The sequence below is a fragment of the Ascidia mentula genome, chromosome 1 (genome assembly GCF_947561715.1).
Source record: "Ascidia mentula chromosome 1, kaAscMent1.1, whole genome shotgun sequence".
In the NCBI taxonomy this organism is placed as follows: Eukaryota; Metazoa; Chordata; class Ascidiacea; order Phlebobranchia; family Ascidiidae; genus Ascidia; species Ascidia mentula.
The window spans coordinates 4,959,319-4,973,846 of NC_138566.1; the positions used below are offsets into that span (position 1 = coordinate 4,959,319).

General features: G+C 36.5%; 3 protein-coding genes across 3 annotated transcripts; 1 reads left to right on the top strand and 2 right to left on the bottom strand.

Moving 5' to 3' along the window:
• The first annotated feature begins 128 nt into the window (after positions 1 to 128).
• Positions 129 to 8,929, top strand: LOC145893821 (dynein axonemal intermediate chain 4-like). The gene is made up of 18 exons (XM_082982184.1): positions 129 to 238; positions 453 to 615; positions 727 to 908; positions 1,372 to 1,481; positions 1,777 to 1,933; positions 2,072 to 2,192; positions 2,532 to 2,730; positions 5,523 to 5,633; positions 6,161 to 6,295; positions 6,412 to 6,530; positions 6,607 to 6,744; positions 7,028 to 7,179; positions 7,504 to 7,658; positions 7,723 to 7,835; positions 7,937 to 8,112; positions 8,298 to 8,447; positions 8,513 to 8,666; positions 8,737 to 8,929. Exons 1-18 carry the CDS (start codon positions 195 to 197, stop codon positions 8,821 to 8,823), a joined length of 2,466 nt encoding a protein of 821 aa, XP_082838310.1. The 5' UTR covers positions 129 to 194; the 3' UTR covers positions 8,824 to 8,929.
• LOC145893830 (uncharacterized) lies at positions 3,053 to 5,102 on the bottom strand. Its single transcript, XM_082982195.1, has 4 exons — positions 4,888 to 5,102; positions 4,636 to 4,767; positions 4,424 to 4,567; positions 3,053 to 4,185 (listed from the first exon to the last, which is right to left on the bottom strand). The coding sequence occupies exons 1-4, from the start codon at positions 5,065 to 5,067 to the stop codon at positions 3,658 to 3,660; spliced, it is 984 nt and encodes a 327-aa protein (XP_082838321.1). The 5' UTR covers positions 5,068 to 5,102; the 3' UTR covers positions 3,053 to 3,657.
• A 1,073-nt stretch (positions 8,930 to 10,002) lies between the features above and the next one.
• On the bottom strand, positions 10,003 to 13,522 carry LOC145909143 (uncharacterized). The gene is made up of 5 exons (XM_082996464.1): positions 13,339 to 13,522; positions 12,665 to 12,739; positions 11,946 to 12,065; positions 11,096 to 11,500; positions 10,003 to 10,694 (listed from the first exon to the last, which is right to left on the bottom strand). The coding sequence occupies exons 1-5, from the start codon at positions 13,408 to 13,410 to the stop codon at positions 10,188 to 10,190; spliced, it is 1,179 nt and encodes a 392-aa protein (XP_082852590.1). The 5' UTR covers positions 13,411 to 13,522; the 3' UTR covers positions 10,003 to 10,187.
• Positions 13,523 to 14,528: the final 1,006 nt, after the last annotated feature.

The window sequence follows — 14,528 nt, forward strand, 5'->3', positions numbered from 1 at the left end:
GTTTTTTGGGTTAACCATATAATTTACGTAACGTTTCGGTGGGCATAACGAAACAAATAACTTTACGTTTGTGCATGCCCAACTTTATCTTGAAGTATTTTAATTGATCAAAAATGTATAACCTTCCCAGCTGCAGGTTTAAACATTTTGTGTGATTAACCAGAGTGCATGTTTAAGTGCACCCAAGACCCAACATGTCGAGGTTAAACAGACAACACACCAAAGGAAATGTATTTGCGTAAGTCCTTATATTTTGCTTATGTAATGATAGTCCCAAAGTTTTGGTTTGAAGAAATGCAAAACAAATTTGCTTGACAAACAATTTTGGATTTGCAGGGAAGTGGTACAAAGTATAACAAAGAATAACAATGAATAATAAAAGTTTGATGCAGATTTACCAGGACTCAAACAAACTTGTATTTTTACACCTAACATCGATTGATTATTTTTAGATCAAAGGCAACACGAACTGGGAGCATTCTTAACACTGCAAGCCAAAGTCGTTTTTCAAAACGAAGCGATGCTAATATATCTCAGAGTCGGAGAAGTGTCACCATGAGTGAATCAAAAATGGGAGAGGCCAGGCCTTCAGGCCCTGGTAAACTTGGTATTGTGGTAAGTCACAGCTACCAACACCATAAGATAAAAAACTTATGCAATTTTATCACTTTACAGAAAACATTTGAAAATTATGTTTTCAAATTTTCCGAAAAAAATATGTTACAGGTGTTGGATGAAGATGGCCATGATGTAACACCCAAACCACTTTATACCATTGACCCCAATGCACAAAAGAGCCAAATGTTTGGGAGTGACAACCAGTCTATAGGCACACCAACCGATCTTCTCTCATTTACCTCCCAGATATATCAAACTGGAACTACCAGCTATGCACAACCTTTCAGCAGGTAAGCAGTGTTGTTTCCGTGACATTTTGACCATAAGTTTTAAGTGCAAAATTAGCCATCATTGATGCTAGTTTCCAGTGGTCAGATTCAAATATTTTAGCATTCAATTATCACACTAGCAGCATGCCATAGTGACCGCGTGATTACATTGCTCGAAGTGAAACATAGACTTAAACATACAGTTGCCAACAACCAGTTCGCTTAGGTCATTAGATTCCAAGAACCAGTTCGCATGAACCGGCTGAATCCCACCACTGTATGTTTCTTATAAAACTATAAAAAAGATATTTCGTTCCCAATTATTGTTGTTATTGGTTTATTGCCTTTTACCGAATTGGAATTTTTTTTTGAATTTTACTACTGTTGTAATTCAGCTTTGTTGCTTGCTTTCTTTTTGTATTTTTAAAACTAGACATAATTTTGATTGAATTTATGTAAATTCTATCTTCCAATTCATTTCTAGGTCAATATATGGCAGTACATCAAATCGTTCAGTGAGATCCAAAAAGTCCTCCATCGAATCTAGTGGTGAAATCACTGAGAGTGGGCCTGAAATTACAACTGGATTTGCAGGTTGTATTTTATGAAATTTTATCTGATTATTTATACTGCAATTTTTTCCAGAAAGCTCCATGTACTATATGTTTCAATGTAGTAAAGTTTATGCACAGGTTGCATTAATAATAATTGTATGAATTGACTCAATAACTGATTTTTGTTTCATTTCTGATTGATTGCACAAATAAGTTATTGCCAGAAACTTTATTACTTAAAATAAATGAATGAATTTCATTTGTTTTCATAAAATGTCAATTCAACCTTTTTGTTTTATGTGCAACAAAATTAAGTACATCCCATTTTTGTGCAGATGTGATGACAGTGAGGAAGGAGGAGGTGGAAGAGATTACAGAGGAGGATCTGAATAAGGTGGTGGACATCATTTTGGAGGAGACCGACACAATATGGATGTTCGAGCAAAAAGGTGTTGCCGTGTCGGAAGAAGGGGAAGATGCCCAACAAATTCAGTACAAAATTTGCATCTTTTTTTCTTGTTATTTCCTGTTTTTTGTTCCGTCACCATTTGTATAAAAAGTAGCTCACAGCCTTAAGTTTTTAGTAATTACAGCCATTTTATTGCAACTACAGTACTTCACAATTTACAGGAAAAGCAATCAAGCTTACGAAGATCTTTGCAAGACAAGAGAAGGCAATGACAGATTTTCAGAAAGGGGAATGCAAACTTTCAACAATGCACTTAAAAACAAGGAAATTCAAGCTGAAAAAGTAAATGTTAAATGGACATTCTATGGAAACCCAAATGGTTATCATTCTATCTGTTTATAAAAAAGCCCCAAAAAAGTTACCATAGGCCAGGGTCAAAACATAAGCATATTTATCAATCTAAAACCATCTGGCACCATGCAATATTATTCATAATCCATATTTGATAAAAAAAAATAAGCATGTTTACATGAGAAAACTGAGCATGTAAGTCCAAAGATTTGCTTGAAAACAAGCATGTTATGACAACCCGGAGTATAATCTCTTTTAATTGCATGTTTCTAAAGTAGTAATGGGTGGTTTATTTAAAACAATTTTATATCTAATACAAAGTGACTTCAGGTTGGCCTGACGGATGCTGGCATTAACGTCACGTCATGGGACATGTACGACACGTACGCAGGCTTAACAGCACCCCCTGGTGATGAGACTGCAACTGCGGCACCACCAGGTAGCCGAGCAGTAAGTGTCATTGAATCAGCACAACATAGAACCAAACAAGGTAGTGAAGAGGAAAGTCTTGGAACATCGAGAATAACAGGTATGTTCTATTTTTATATTTCTAAACCCAAAACTAGCAGGTAGACTTACCAGCATGCCTGATATTTTGTCTATCTATGTCTAATGGTACAATGCCAGTGCTTATTACATTATAATTTAGGGGTAATTTTCCATTGGAGTGTTTGTTTTGAAAGTAATATTGGAAGACCAATCTCCTAAATTTCTTCTATTTGTGCCACTGTTCTGTCCACAGTTGTTAACATGATACTTCCTAAAATTGATTTTTTGGCAATGTTTGCAAGTTGTATCCAATGTAAGGAATTGAAAATTATGCACACACAGCTTGAAAGAATTAACTTTTAATAAACGATTTTGAAAGCAGCAAAAAGTGTGCAGTGATCAAACAGACTACACCAAACCTACTATTGATAAGCAGTAAAACACAGTGAACAAAAAAATAACTCTCATGTGCTCATAATTACTGGGAAACGCATTTGGTCAAAAATAACAATTGAAGAAACACACAAAAATTGTAAGCGTGATGACAAATGGACAACATATTTTTCTTGAATTTAATTCAACTGCTCTTGCAATGAAGAATTACACAATTTCATGTTTTGATTTTTTAAACATGGTTTAATAGGTCTGAAAATACAATGAAAATTTATATATTGTTTGGATGGAAATGACAAATAAAATGTGACTTTTTTCCATTTTCTATATTGTTTGAAATGCATGATATAGCAGCATTTGGTAAAAACCAAATTGTTGAGCAAGGAACTTATTTCCCATGAGGTATGTTATACATTATCAAAACATGTTCATGTACATCTAATTATACGTCGTCATTAATATTTTTGTTTTAAACGAACACAGGAAGAATATGCACTGCATGATTTGAAAAAAATGCAAAGCAACAAAATGTAAAAAATAAAAGTAAAAAAGCACAAATTTCTCGGTTATCTCCTTAACCATAAATTTTGTATGTTCCAATGATGGCAATATGGTCCGATGCCATGCGTCTGTCCAGCATGTGTCTCACAACATTTCTGCCCTCTGGTGGTGGTTCTTCGTTTGGCGCCTTTAGCATGGAAGCATGTGTAATAACGCTCTCGTTGGTTATTGCTCTGGGCTCATTCGTGTAAACTTGGACGTCTAAAGGCGATTTGCATATCGGCTCTTTCAAAAGTCTTTCGTACATGTTGGTGTCTGTCGGCCAAGGACTGAATGTCCCAATGTTCTTTCCATTAAAGGAGATATCTTTATCTCCGTGTGGTACGATAAATTTCTGAGGAACAGCTTCAACCATGTTGTACTCAACAAGCTGCTGTGCAAATTGATCTTTCTCGTCATAAAAGCGATTCAGGTCCCCAACAATAACAGACGGAATAGGTGGGTTGTGTTGCATGTTTTTATCGCTTATGGAAAGCAAGGCATTTTGCTGTAAAACTTTTACCTCGCCGAAAGGGATAACGTGTGACACAAGAACACAAACCTAAAAAAAATTTTAATCGGTCATGGGGTTTAAAAGTAGTTTGACAAAATATAATCTCACATCCAGCTTTTTTACCATTATTCATTAATACATAACTTTAAAGTTAAAATTCTTTGAAATTACAATATACCTGACAGCAACATGTATATAGCAACAAAATATTTTTAATTAAAAAGTCAGAAACTTCTGGCCCTTTTGATAGAAAGCACCATCATTTCAAATGTTACAGTTGATGTACCTGAATGTGGGTAGTTCTGTGTTTCAAAAAGACAATTCCAGCACTTCTTCCATGTGGATCGCCTTTAATTGAACAGTGACTGTTTTCCAAGTACGGCTGATCACCCATAGCAACCCACTGGTGTTTCCACTCTAATGCTTTCCACTGAACAATTTTTGTTTGATGAAATTGGTTTTAAAGTTACAACAACATTTAACTCAAATCACCCCTACCTCACTTTTTCTTGATATTCCCAAAATGTTGTTAAAAGACATCTTGTCTTCATTGTTGGCGAAACTTTGAGATGTGTAGCCTTCATCTTCTAGTAACTGTATAAGCAGCTGTACATGGTCTTTGTATCGTATCTAAAAAATATAAGCACCATGTTTCCCACAAAACTTATTTTTCAGGGTTTAAATGCAGAATTTCAATCAATTGCTGTTACATTATGTTGTCATTTAGTGAATATATTGTTGGAAATCTACCTCATTAAGTGCAACAACATCTGGACGTTTCCTGCCAATTGTTTTCACAACTTTTTTTATCCTTTTGGAAAACTCATATTCGTCGCCCAAAAGACCGACAAGTTTCTCACTGTGAATATCACAGCTGACATTTTGCGAGTAGACAACAATATTAGCAGAATTTCTTTCACATTTTGTCATGATTTCCACCACAAAATTAACCTCAGTTTTCTTAAATTTCTGCAAATGTTGAGTAAAGTTATACAGGTTGTATTTATATGGCCGTAGCTGATGACCATGTAACAAAACACAGAATCCTTGCATTAGTTTATATTACTCTTTCACAAAACACTATATGAATAACTGAATAACAAATTATGATACATGATTGTAGCAATATAACATTCTTGCTGAAAATCATTTGCTTAAGCAATAGAGTCAATAATATGTATTAAGTGAACATAAGTCCAAACTTTGGCCCTGTATGCAGCTCACTTCAAACTATTAGTTTAGTTTAATTTAAACAGTATGTATTGGTTTTAGTTTTACCCTTTATCCTGTTAAAGAAAACTAACATTAGGCTAGGTTTAAAGTTCACTAGAGATTATTGTTAAAGTCCTATTAAATCTCTTAATTACACTGGTTCTTTATTGCAGAAAGTCGTGCCAGCGTTCTAACAATGTCTGTGATGGGTGAAGCAGACCAGGACCAAACCATGTTGACACAAACTGAAAAGCCGGTGATAATAGTTGAAGGAAGTGAGAGTGGTGAGAATTTGTTTTTATTTCTATACTGACCCTCTCCTCTACCCTTTCCTAAGCTATAAATCATCAATGTTACCTGCAACATATCCATGACAGTAGTGCAAAATACAACAAACAAATTTCAAAAGCTAACGACTATATCCACGGAAATAACAAATCTATTCTGAATTGTTTTGCAATTTATCTTTATACTAAATAATATACATACACTTACTCAACTGTGATGCAACAAACGCTGATGTAGGAACTAGTATGCCTGTTAACTCCCAGGGAGTTCCCCTTTTCATGGTATCAAATTACCCCAGCAGTATGTATTGGTTCCTTTTTATGTTGGGGAAAGTACCCAGCAAACTTCCCTACATTGAAATTAGCTTTGCTTTACTTATGAATTCATTCATCCACAGTTTTTACTTTAATCAAAGCCCTATTTCAACTAACTAGTCATTGTCTCCTCTAACATTAGTCGATCTCACCAGGGAAGTTGTGTTAGTTCTTTCTGCAGCGCTTAATAATTATCACGAAAACAACAGGTGTAAATCCACAATGGGAGGCAATCTGCAATGGAGATAGCATCAGACGCCACCTAGTAATCATGGAGCGAGTTGTCACCGAGAACATTTATCAACCTAAACAAGCAACATACAGAGGAATGCAGATTCTCATAGGCAAGTAGTCTTTTATAGCTTCTTTGCTACAAACACCGAGTTACTCTCTGGTTGTATAATGATTACCACTGTATAATGATGAAACCACATTGCACTGGAGAAAGGACTTTGTTTAGACCCAGACAAAGAAAAACTGGAAACTGAAAGTCAAGCAGGAACTGTTACCCCTGATATAATGACGTCAAAGGCACCAACCCTCGATCGACTCTGGTCATATCACTGTTCTCTAACAAAAGTAAACAGTTTGGAGTGGTTTCGTTATTCTGTTTACTATTGACTTACATGGTTTATCAATTAAATGTGCTTTGTAGGGGAGAAACGTTACCAGCATGGCATGGAACAAAAATAATTCTGACATACTTGCGGTCGCGTATGGACAGTTCGGTTTTACAGAGCAGAGCAAGACCAAAGGAGGATTGGCATGTTGCTGGAATTTAAAAAACCCAGAGGTAAAACTTTTTGTAAACAATTAATTTACATTTCATGGTGGCTTTATGTAAACAAACATCGAAAGTGGAGAAGTTTATACAAATATATTTTGAGAATATTTTCCTTTTTCCAATTTACATCACATGCTTATTCAAATGCAACAAACTCCAATGCATGACAGAAGTATAACTTATGTTGTACCTGGCAAGGCAGATGTTTTTGATCTGCAACACATTACCAGCTTTACTATTTTGAAAACTAACTCACCACCTCAAGCAGGTGCACAACTTTTCACTTTTGTAGTTCCCAGAAAGAGTTTACCACTGCAAAGCAAGCGTCACAGCTGTGGATTTCAGTTCAAGCAACCCCAACTTACTTGCTGTTGGACTTTACGATGGAACAGTTTGCATTTACAATGTCAGAAACACTGAGGACTCACCGGTTGTTGACAGCTTGTAAGTGTAACTTACTCTAGACTAGTGTTATAAGCACAGAACCCCCCAAAATGAAGAAAACAGGCTGCTCATTTTTTTACCCATTATGGTCGTTATTTTTAGTTTTGTTTTCATGTGTCTATTGCCAAAAGACTAAATGGAAATGTTTGCCCCAAACTAAACAGGATGTGGTTCCCTTCATATTTTGCACTGAAACCAACACTTTCCAGTGATGAAATCTGTGGTGTAATATTTCCTTTTTTTTCTTATTCAATCACAAAGACGTTTCTATTCTTCCTCGAGCAGCAAAATGGCATTGTAAATATTGAAATACTCTGTTTGTAGTGATTGCGCTGGAAAACATTCCAGTCCCGTCTGGCAGCTGTGTTGGATTGAACGAGAGAAGAGTGTGGGTGATGACAGGGGTGAAATTCTCGTGTCCATTTCTGCCGACGGAAGAATTGTGCAATGGTCCATCCGAAAAGGATTTGAATGCATTGGTAATTTACCTTGCAAGAACTTAACATTTCACGAGGCACTGTATGAAATTTTACTGTACCACAGACTTGATGAAGCTAAAAAGAAGTAGCAGCAAGAACCACCATAAGAAAAAGGAAAAATCAGAGGCTTTTATTTCACGGCAGGCACCTGGCATGTGCTTTGACTTCCATGAAAAGGTTTGCCACAGTCACCCATAAAAACCTTGACCAATATTTGTTTTTGGACAAAGACCTGGTGTAAACCATGCAAACCTAACTATTAACTGAACATTTCTCAGGACACCAACATGTACTTGGCTGGCACAGAAGAAGGTTTGATACACAAGTGTTCCTGTTCATACAACGAACAGTTTCTCGACTCCTTTCTTGGCCATACTGGTCCTATATACAAAGTTAGATGGTCTCCATTCTCACCTGATGCATTCCTTTCATGCAGTGCAGACTGGAGTATCAAGTAATTATTTAACAGATACTGTATTAGCAATAAAACTGGTTAAGAATTGATCTAAAACGGTATGAACATTTCCTCTCAGTTGCATCATTGGTACAGCTTATCATAATTTTTGTGTAACATCTCCGTCAAATATAAGGCATATAACAATATGTGCTATATCATTTGCTTCTTATCTTTCCAATCAGGTTGTGGACACAGTCAATTTTGAGACCTGTCTTGACATTCCACTCCACAACTAAAGCAGTACATGACATCAGCTGGTCTCCGTACTCTCCAACTGTGTTTTGTGCTGTTAACGAAGGGGCTGTGGAAATATGGGATCTCAGCACCAACTCGTAAATAATAAAAAACAAATCTAACATGAAGTCAGTTCTCAACTAACTTATTTGCTTGTCCCTAGACTGGATGCAATAATAACTACACTTGCAAGCCCTGGAACCAAACTGGGCTGTTCAATTTTTTCACGAAACTCCAACAGTATTTTGGTTGGTGACAGCGATGGACAGGTATCCATCTATCAACTCCGCAACATGCAAGCAAATACAACAGTAGAAGTAAGATTTTTTGTTATCAACTGCTCTTACTTCAGCTTGTTGTCATATGCTGGAATATTTGTTATTGCAGAGGGTCAACTCACTAACTGAAATTGTTGAAAGTACACTTGCAAGCCAAGCAGATTCCAAAAACGGAGATAAAAAGAAGAGAGATTGACAGCATATGAAATAACATGCACATTTTGTTGCTTCTTTATGAAGATTTTTTGTGTATCTTGTTGTTTGCAAAGATTTTACTTATGAAGTATTAAAATCACTTCACGACTGCACATTGTACAGTTTGGTTAGTTATATGTTTTCAGGAAACATCACGTTATAGAAGAGGTATATATATATATATTTAACTGGGTTGTTTTTTTAACCAATGGGCTAAAGCTGTTTGTAGTCTGTCTTAATAGAGGAATTAATTATTCTGCAATAACCAAATTTGGGAATTGTGGCAATAGATCTGGTTACTGTATTGTTACTAAATTGTTCCAATGTTGACAAAACTTGTAAAAGTTACTGTTTACCGATTTTTACTTGCTAAACCTTTGACCAAAGTAGTTGGTTACTTCTGGCAGACACTAAGCTTGACATACTAAAATAAATTTACCAGGTACACGATTTTTATGTATCGTCCAGTCTACAAGCTTTGAAAAAGGCGAGTTTCTAGTTTTAAATCAAATTACTTGTCTTCAAACCATAACCTAACTCTTGTTACTTGTAGCGCAAATTAAGTCACAATAAACACACTTTTTTAAGTTTAATGAAACCCAGTAACAATTCTTTTCCGATTTATTTCCTTAAAATACTTCCGCATTTTCCGCTACATTGTTTACTTCGAGAAATGCAAATTTCTCAGCGAACGAAAACATAGAAATCGTTTGGAAAAAAATCACAAAAAAATGTTTGTATTGAATCGAGTTCGGCAAAATCAACAAAATAAAAACTCTAAACCTCTTACGAATATTTTCAACAAATTAAATGAACATATGATTGTAACAATTTTTTGAACTAAAATGTCAAGTAATTTCCTTGGGTAAATCCCTTTGTGTATCAGTTTCCAGGGCAGTCGCAGCACAACAGGACAATGCAGCCACCTACTCGCGTAACCAAACAACACAAGAATACGAGAAACACTTCTTTGTAAGTTAACACTAGTTGCTTTACATGTTTAGTTACACTTTGTGCTACTGATTGGGTACGGCCAATTTAGAGCAACTTCTGTGGCTAAGGTTCTATTGTCGCCAGGAAAACAACGCCGTCAAAAGTAACTTTCAAAACCACTGTATTCTAAAGCCTCAAACATTTGTGTTCAACCATCGCATAAACACAAGATGTTGTATTACTGCAATTTATTCCGCAGCGATAATCGCGCGCATCTGTTTGCTGGGAGCCACAGGCTTTAAGCGAGACAAGGACAGCATTCCCAAACCACACGAAGTGGTCCTGGTTTCAGAAGAAAGAAAACAAAAAGAAACGAAATGGTAATAATTCATTTTCCAGGAAAAATCAAAAAAAGAGGCAAATGGGCTTGGATCATTCCAGCTCCACGTAAGGCAAAATACTTAATGCGTCGAGTTCACTTTGGTCTGATGCACTTGATACCGTGACGGGCCGTTGCACATAAATACTGTCGTACCACGCGTACCAAGCGCCTTCGCCACCTCGGCAACCGTCCACGCCCGCCCATTCATTGGCTCGTCCGGGGTCACACGGTTTCGGGACGCTTTTGCGCATCTTGACGGCTATATTGCTTACAGAAGTTGTGTCCGCAGCGACACCTTGCGGTAAGTGTTTTAAAGCTGAAATACTACCCAGTGGAGTAAAATCCATTTCGCCGGGGTACAAAGTAACGCTTTGAGACAGTGGTGACAAGTTGGATGACGTCAGGCTTGATGACGCCATCTCCTCGTTCGTGCGCGTCGAGTCTAGACTGTCGGGTGGTGACATGTCATCCTCGCGTTTTCGTTTGTGACGTGATTTCGGGGGTTCTGCGTCTGACCATAAGGTGGCGTATTCCTTAGGCGGGGAGGTTGATAAGGACTACGAAGCAAACAGAATCGCATTAGTAGTTGCATTGCATGAAAAATCTACACTAAACACATGTTTTTATCAGAAAATTGATATGTGTACTGATTGCATGCTCTTTGCAAACCAATCACTTCTCTTTTGTTTACAGTTTTTCACATCATGTCTGGTGCACTGGAGGAGTTGAAACTTTCACCTTGGAGATTAACAATTCCCAGGAAACATGTAATTATAACTGACAAACTAGATGCGTTTTACATTATCGTGCTTTGCAAGGCATTGACAGAAGCATTTTCTCCCAGGGACAGAAACAGCAAAAACACGACTACAGGTCAGAAAACAAATGCGAAACTTAAATTCCCCACATAAACAATTAGAGAACTTTTATTTGTGCCGTTGGTTAAATGTAAACTTACCGATATTTTTAACTTCAAACCGTTTTTCTTGCACGTGAGGTTGGAAGAAATGGGCGGGGATAGATTGTCGTTCTTTGGCAAGTGCGCGTTGTGTGGTGAGGGGATTGGACGGCGGTCCTCCGGCGACTTTTTAGGCGTGGAATCCCGGGGTCTCTTGGACTTCATGTACAGTGCGCTTTTCGGAAATTTCGCGTCAGTTTGTAACTTAACTCCGCCGCCCTTCGGCGCTACAGGCTCAACAGCGCGACGTTTGTGGTCGCGGGCATCGCCATTCACAGTGTTTGGTGAGTTAGTCCGTTGGGTGGCGATAGCGGGCAGTTGGCGCCGCTGCTTGGTGCTCGCTTGCGCCGGCAGTGGTGAATGGTGTTTGACCGGGGGTGTGTTTTGCATGGTTTTCTCCGCAGGCTGCAAGTATTTTTGTGTTAGAACACTGATTTCTCTGAACACTGGGTTGACAGGGACTAGGGTTATGATATCTTTTTTTTCAGGGTTAGGATTGGAGTTAGGATGAACCCAGTCTACCCAGGCAACTCAGTAAACCTTTCCAAAGTGACATATTCAGAGAAACCCTTGGAACATACCACGTTGTTTGAAAATGGAAAAACCAATTGCATGGCAAACTCATAGCATGCACCTACACCATTTTTTCAATAAAAGAAACGAAAAACAGCAGAAATAGTGCATGTTGCATAAACTCGGTGAACTTAAAAAATAGCACAAAAATTAATACACTCATGTGGCATCTGGAATAAGGCACATTTGCAAACTGTTGTCATACATTTGCATATACATTTATTTAATTCAATAGATGATCTCCAATACTGAAATACTGAGCTATTTAAAAATGTACCTGTTCAGCAACTTTAAACATCTTCTGCCACATTTTGATTAACTTTTTGGCACGTTTTTGTATTACTTGGTCTTTGGCAGCTTTACGTATGTCATTGATGTATTTTCCTATCCTGGTGTCCTAAAATTGTAAGTAGGTATTTAATAACACAACACTAAGTACCTATTGGGTTTGCTTGATATGTGCACAGAGAAAGAGTTCATATTCGAAGACTTTGTACGTACAGTATCATTTTTAGGTGCGAAAAACATGTGGAGTTAATTACGCGAAAGAGAAACTGTTCATGGTAAGAGCAAACTTTTCGAACAAGTACTGGGAGAAACTACTAAAAAGAATTTTGTAAAAATATTAATGGTTTCGTTAAGTTTAAGTAGAGAATTAGACCAAGTACTTTTAGTTATGTGTGTTTGCAGATAGACTTTAAAACATTTATAGTGGTAAAGATATTCACAGAATATCCTATCCAACATTTTACATGTATTAATGTATATTATCCGGACTAGTTGGTTATTACACATAAAATACAGCATAAAACAACTGGTCTTCAATGGTATCAATAAAAGAATTAATATTGGCACAATTAAAATATGTAATAATTGAAAATGGATGGACTAATAATGCAAATCCAATGTCCGAAATCAAAAAACACAAATTACAAGGGTTTTTGCTTAGAAAATCTGACACAAACAACATTTTTACAAGTGAAGGATGAGATTTACCTCCAGCTCTGCCTTCGTTATTTGTGTGTTTTCCAACATGGTGATAATTTCTAGTGCCGCCTTCAAGTCTCGAACCTACACAAACATATATAAATCATCAACAATTTAAATCAAACAATGGACTTGTCAAATGAAATTAAGTTTCACCAATTGTCTAAAACGGTTGTAAGACATTCAAGTAGTATAATAAACTCAATGTAAAATTGATTGTATTGATGATTATTTCACTAAATTTACATTATCAAAGGTTTAACAAACAAACACAGCTGAATTTTTTGCATGCCAACTCATCGTGGTGTACTAATTAGGTGCCCCACTTGACACTATCATGTAACCAACTAGTCAAGCAAATGTAGAATACAAATGGATGAATAATCAATGATATAAATTTGGTTTAATAATAATGTGCCTCTTGTTTTCTTATCACCATGAAATGTATATACATATTCAGCTTTGGACCTACTACTAAGTTATTGCTGTTTTTAAATACATTTGCTCCACAAAAAATTGAACAAAATCTTCAACATTTTAATGTAACCCACTTTGAGATCAAGGATAGAATTTATCTTTTTTAATTATATTTGGCACTCTTGAGCATGCCACAAAATAATAACACATAAAACCAGTACTCTTTTATGGTTTCTGGAGCAAATAAAACAGATATGGTCTCTTACACTTCCATCGTCCTTCATAACTCTTAGAAGTCGGTCCTTGATTTGGGATGGGGATAGAGACATGTTGATCATCACTACGGTAAAGGCACAGCAAGCTGCTTGCTCATCGTGTTACAAAAACACACATAAAAATTTTTAATGATTGGTGCCAATTAGGTACAGCAGACAAACAGCCTGAATTGGAAAGTACTGTTTTTGTTAATTGCAGTAATTAATTGGAAATCACAATCGACAGTTAGTGATTACATTTGTAAAGTGACAAAAGTAATTGTGGTCCAAAAAGTTGGCTAAAATGGTAAATAAGCTGTTATATAAACCGTATTTTTTGGCTCAACCAGTCAGAAGTTTGCAAGGAAAGTTTTTCATTAAATACACCAAACAAATGAAATGTAATGTTTGCATCATGCCAAGATCAACATGAAATATTATTGGATTTTCAAGCATTATTCAAATTCTGTGCAGTTTTACAATCAGCGCAAGTTACGTGAAAATAGCTTTTACTACATTTTGCTAAGAATTAACATTGATACTGCACATTATTCTTTGTATATGAAACAAACACAGTTCTTCAAGTACTGGTAATGTCTAATTTCAACTAATATTATTGAAAGATAAATAAAGTAATGAAATGTTAAACTACATCTTATTCAAAAGAATTTTGGCAAAATTTATCTCAAAAAATTGTGTAATTTATGAACTCATGTTTGGAAAGTAGCAGCAAGGAAGTTCCATGTTGATTTACTGACACTTAACACCCAAAGGAACAAAATCAAGTTAGTCACTTCCGCACTAAAAATGCAATATGGCGGCCTGGTACTGCTCTGTGGTTTGGGCGTAGACTTAAATTAGGTAAGTTCATGGCGTTCTATATCACAAACTACCCATGGATAAGATAAATACCATTTGTTCGGCTTTGACACCCTGGTTTGATAAGCATGGGCCATTCACTGCGCTACCTACCGCAGTCAGGCTCCTATTTTAAGCGTCTAGTTAAGTCGACCGACTCGACTAGACTGCGACGCAACACGGAATTTTCTCTCGACCCCAGCTCATATTTTCACAGCAGTACAAACAAAACATGGAAATCGTATAAATCACGTGACAACTTCTTTGTTAACGATGGTTCACTGAAATTGCCTTTATTTGTAGCTTTGTGTGCAGAATTCGTGGCCTATCATTTTAAAATTTTC

Coding starts and splice junctions, on each gene's coding strand:
- LOC145893821 (XM_082982184.1), top strand. CDS start 195: ATGTCGAGGTTAAACAGACAACACACCAAAGGAAATGTATTTGC. Junction 6,745..7,027: donor GGAATTTAAAAAACCCAGAG/GTAAAACTTTTT, acceptor TCACTTTTGTAG/TTCCCAGAAAGAGTTTACCA. Junction 8,667..8,736: donor AAGCAAATACAACAGTAGAA/GTAAGATTTTTT, acceptor TTGTTATTGCAG/AGGGTCAACTCACTAACTGA.
- LOC145909143 (XM_082996464.1), bottom strand. CDS start 13,410: ATGATCAACATGTCTCTATCCCCATCCCAAATCAAGGACCGACTTCTA. Junction 12,066..12,664: donor TAACGAAGGCAGAGCTGGAG/GTAAATCTCATC, acceptor TTACAATTTTAG/GACACCAGGATAGGAAAATA. Junction 10,695..11,095: donor GTTTGAAGTTAAAAATATCG/GTAAGTTTACAT, acceptor TTTGCTTCGTAG/TCCTTATCAACCTCCCCGCC.
- LOC145893830 (XM_082982195.1), bottom strand. CDS start 5,067: ATGACAAAATGTGAAAGAAATTCTGCTAATATTGTTGTCTACTCGCAA. Junction 4,768..4,887: donor ATGTTGTTGCACTTAATGAG/GTAGATTTCCAA, acceptor TATATTTTTTAG/ATACGATACAAAGACCATGT. Junction 4,186..4,423: donor ACAGAACTACCCACATTCAG/GTACATCAACTG, acceptor AATTTTTTTTAG/GTTTGTGTTCTTGTGTCACA.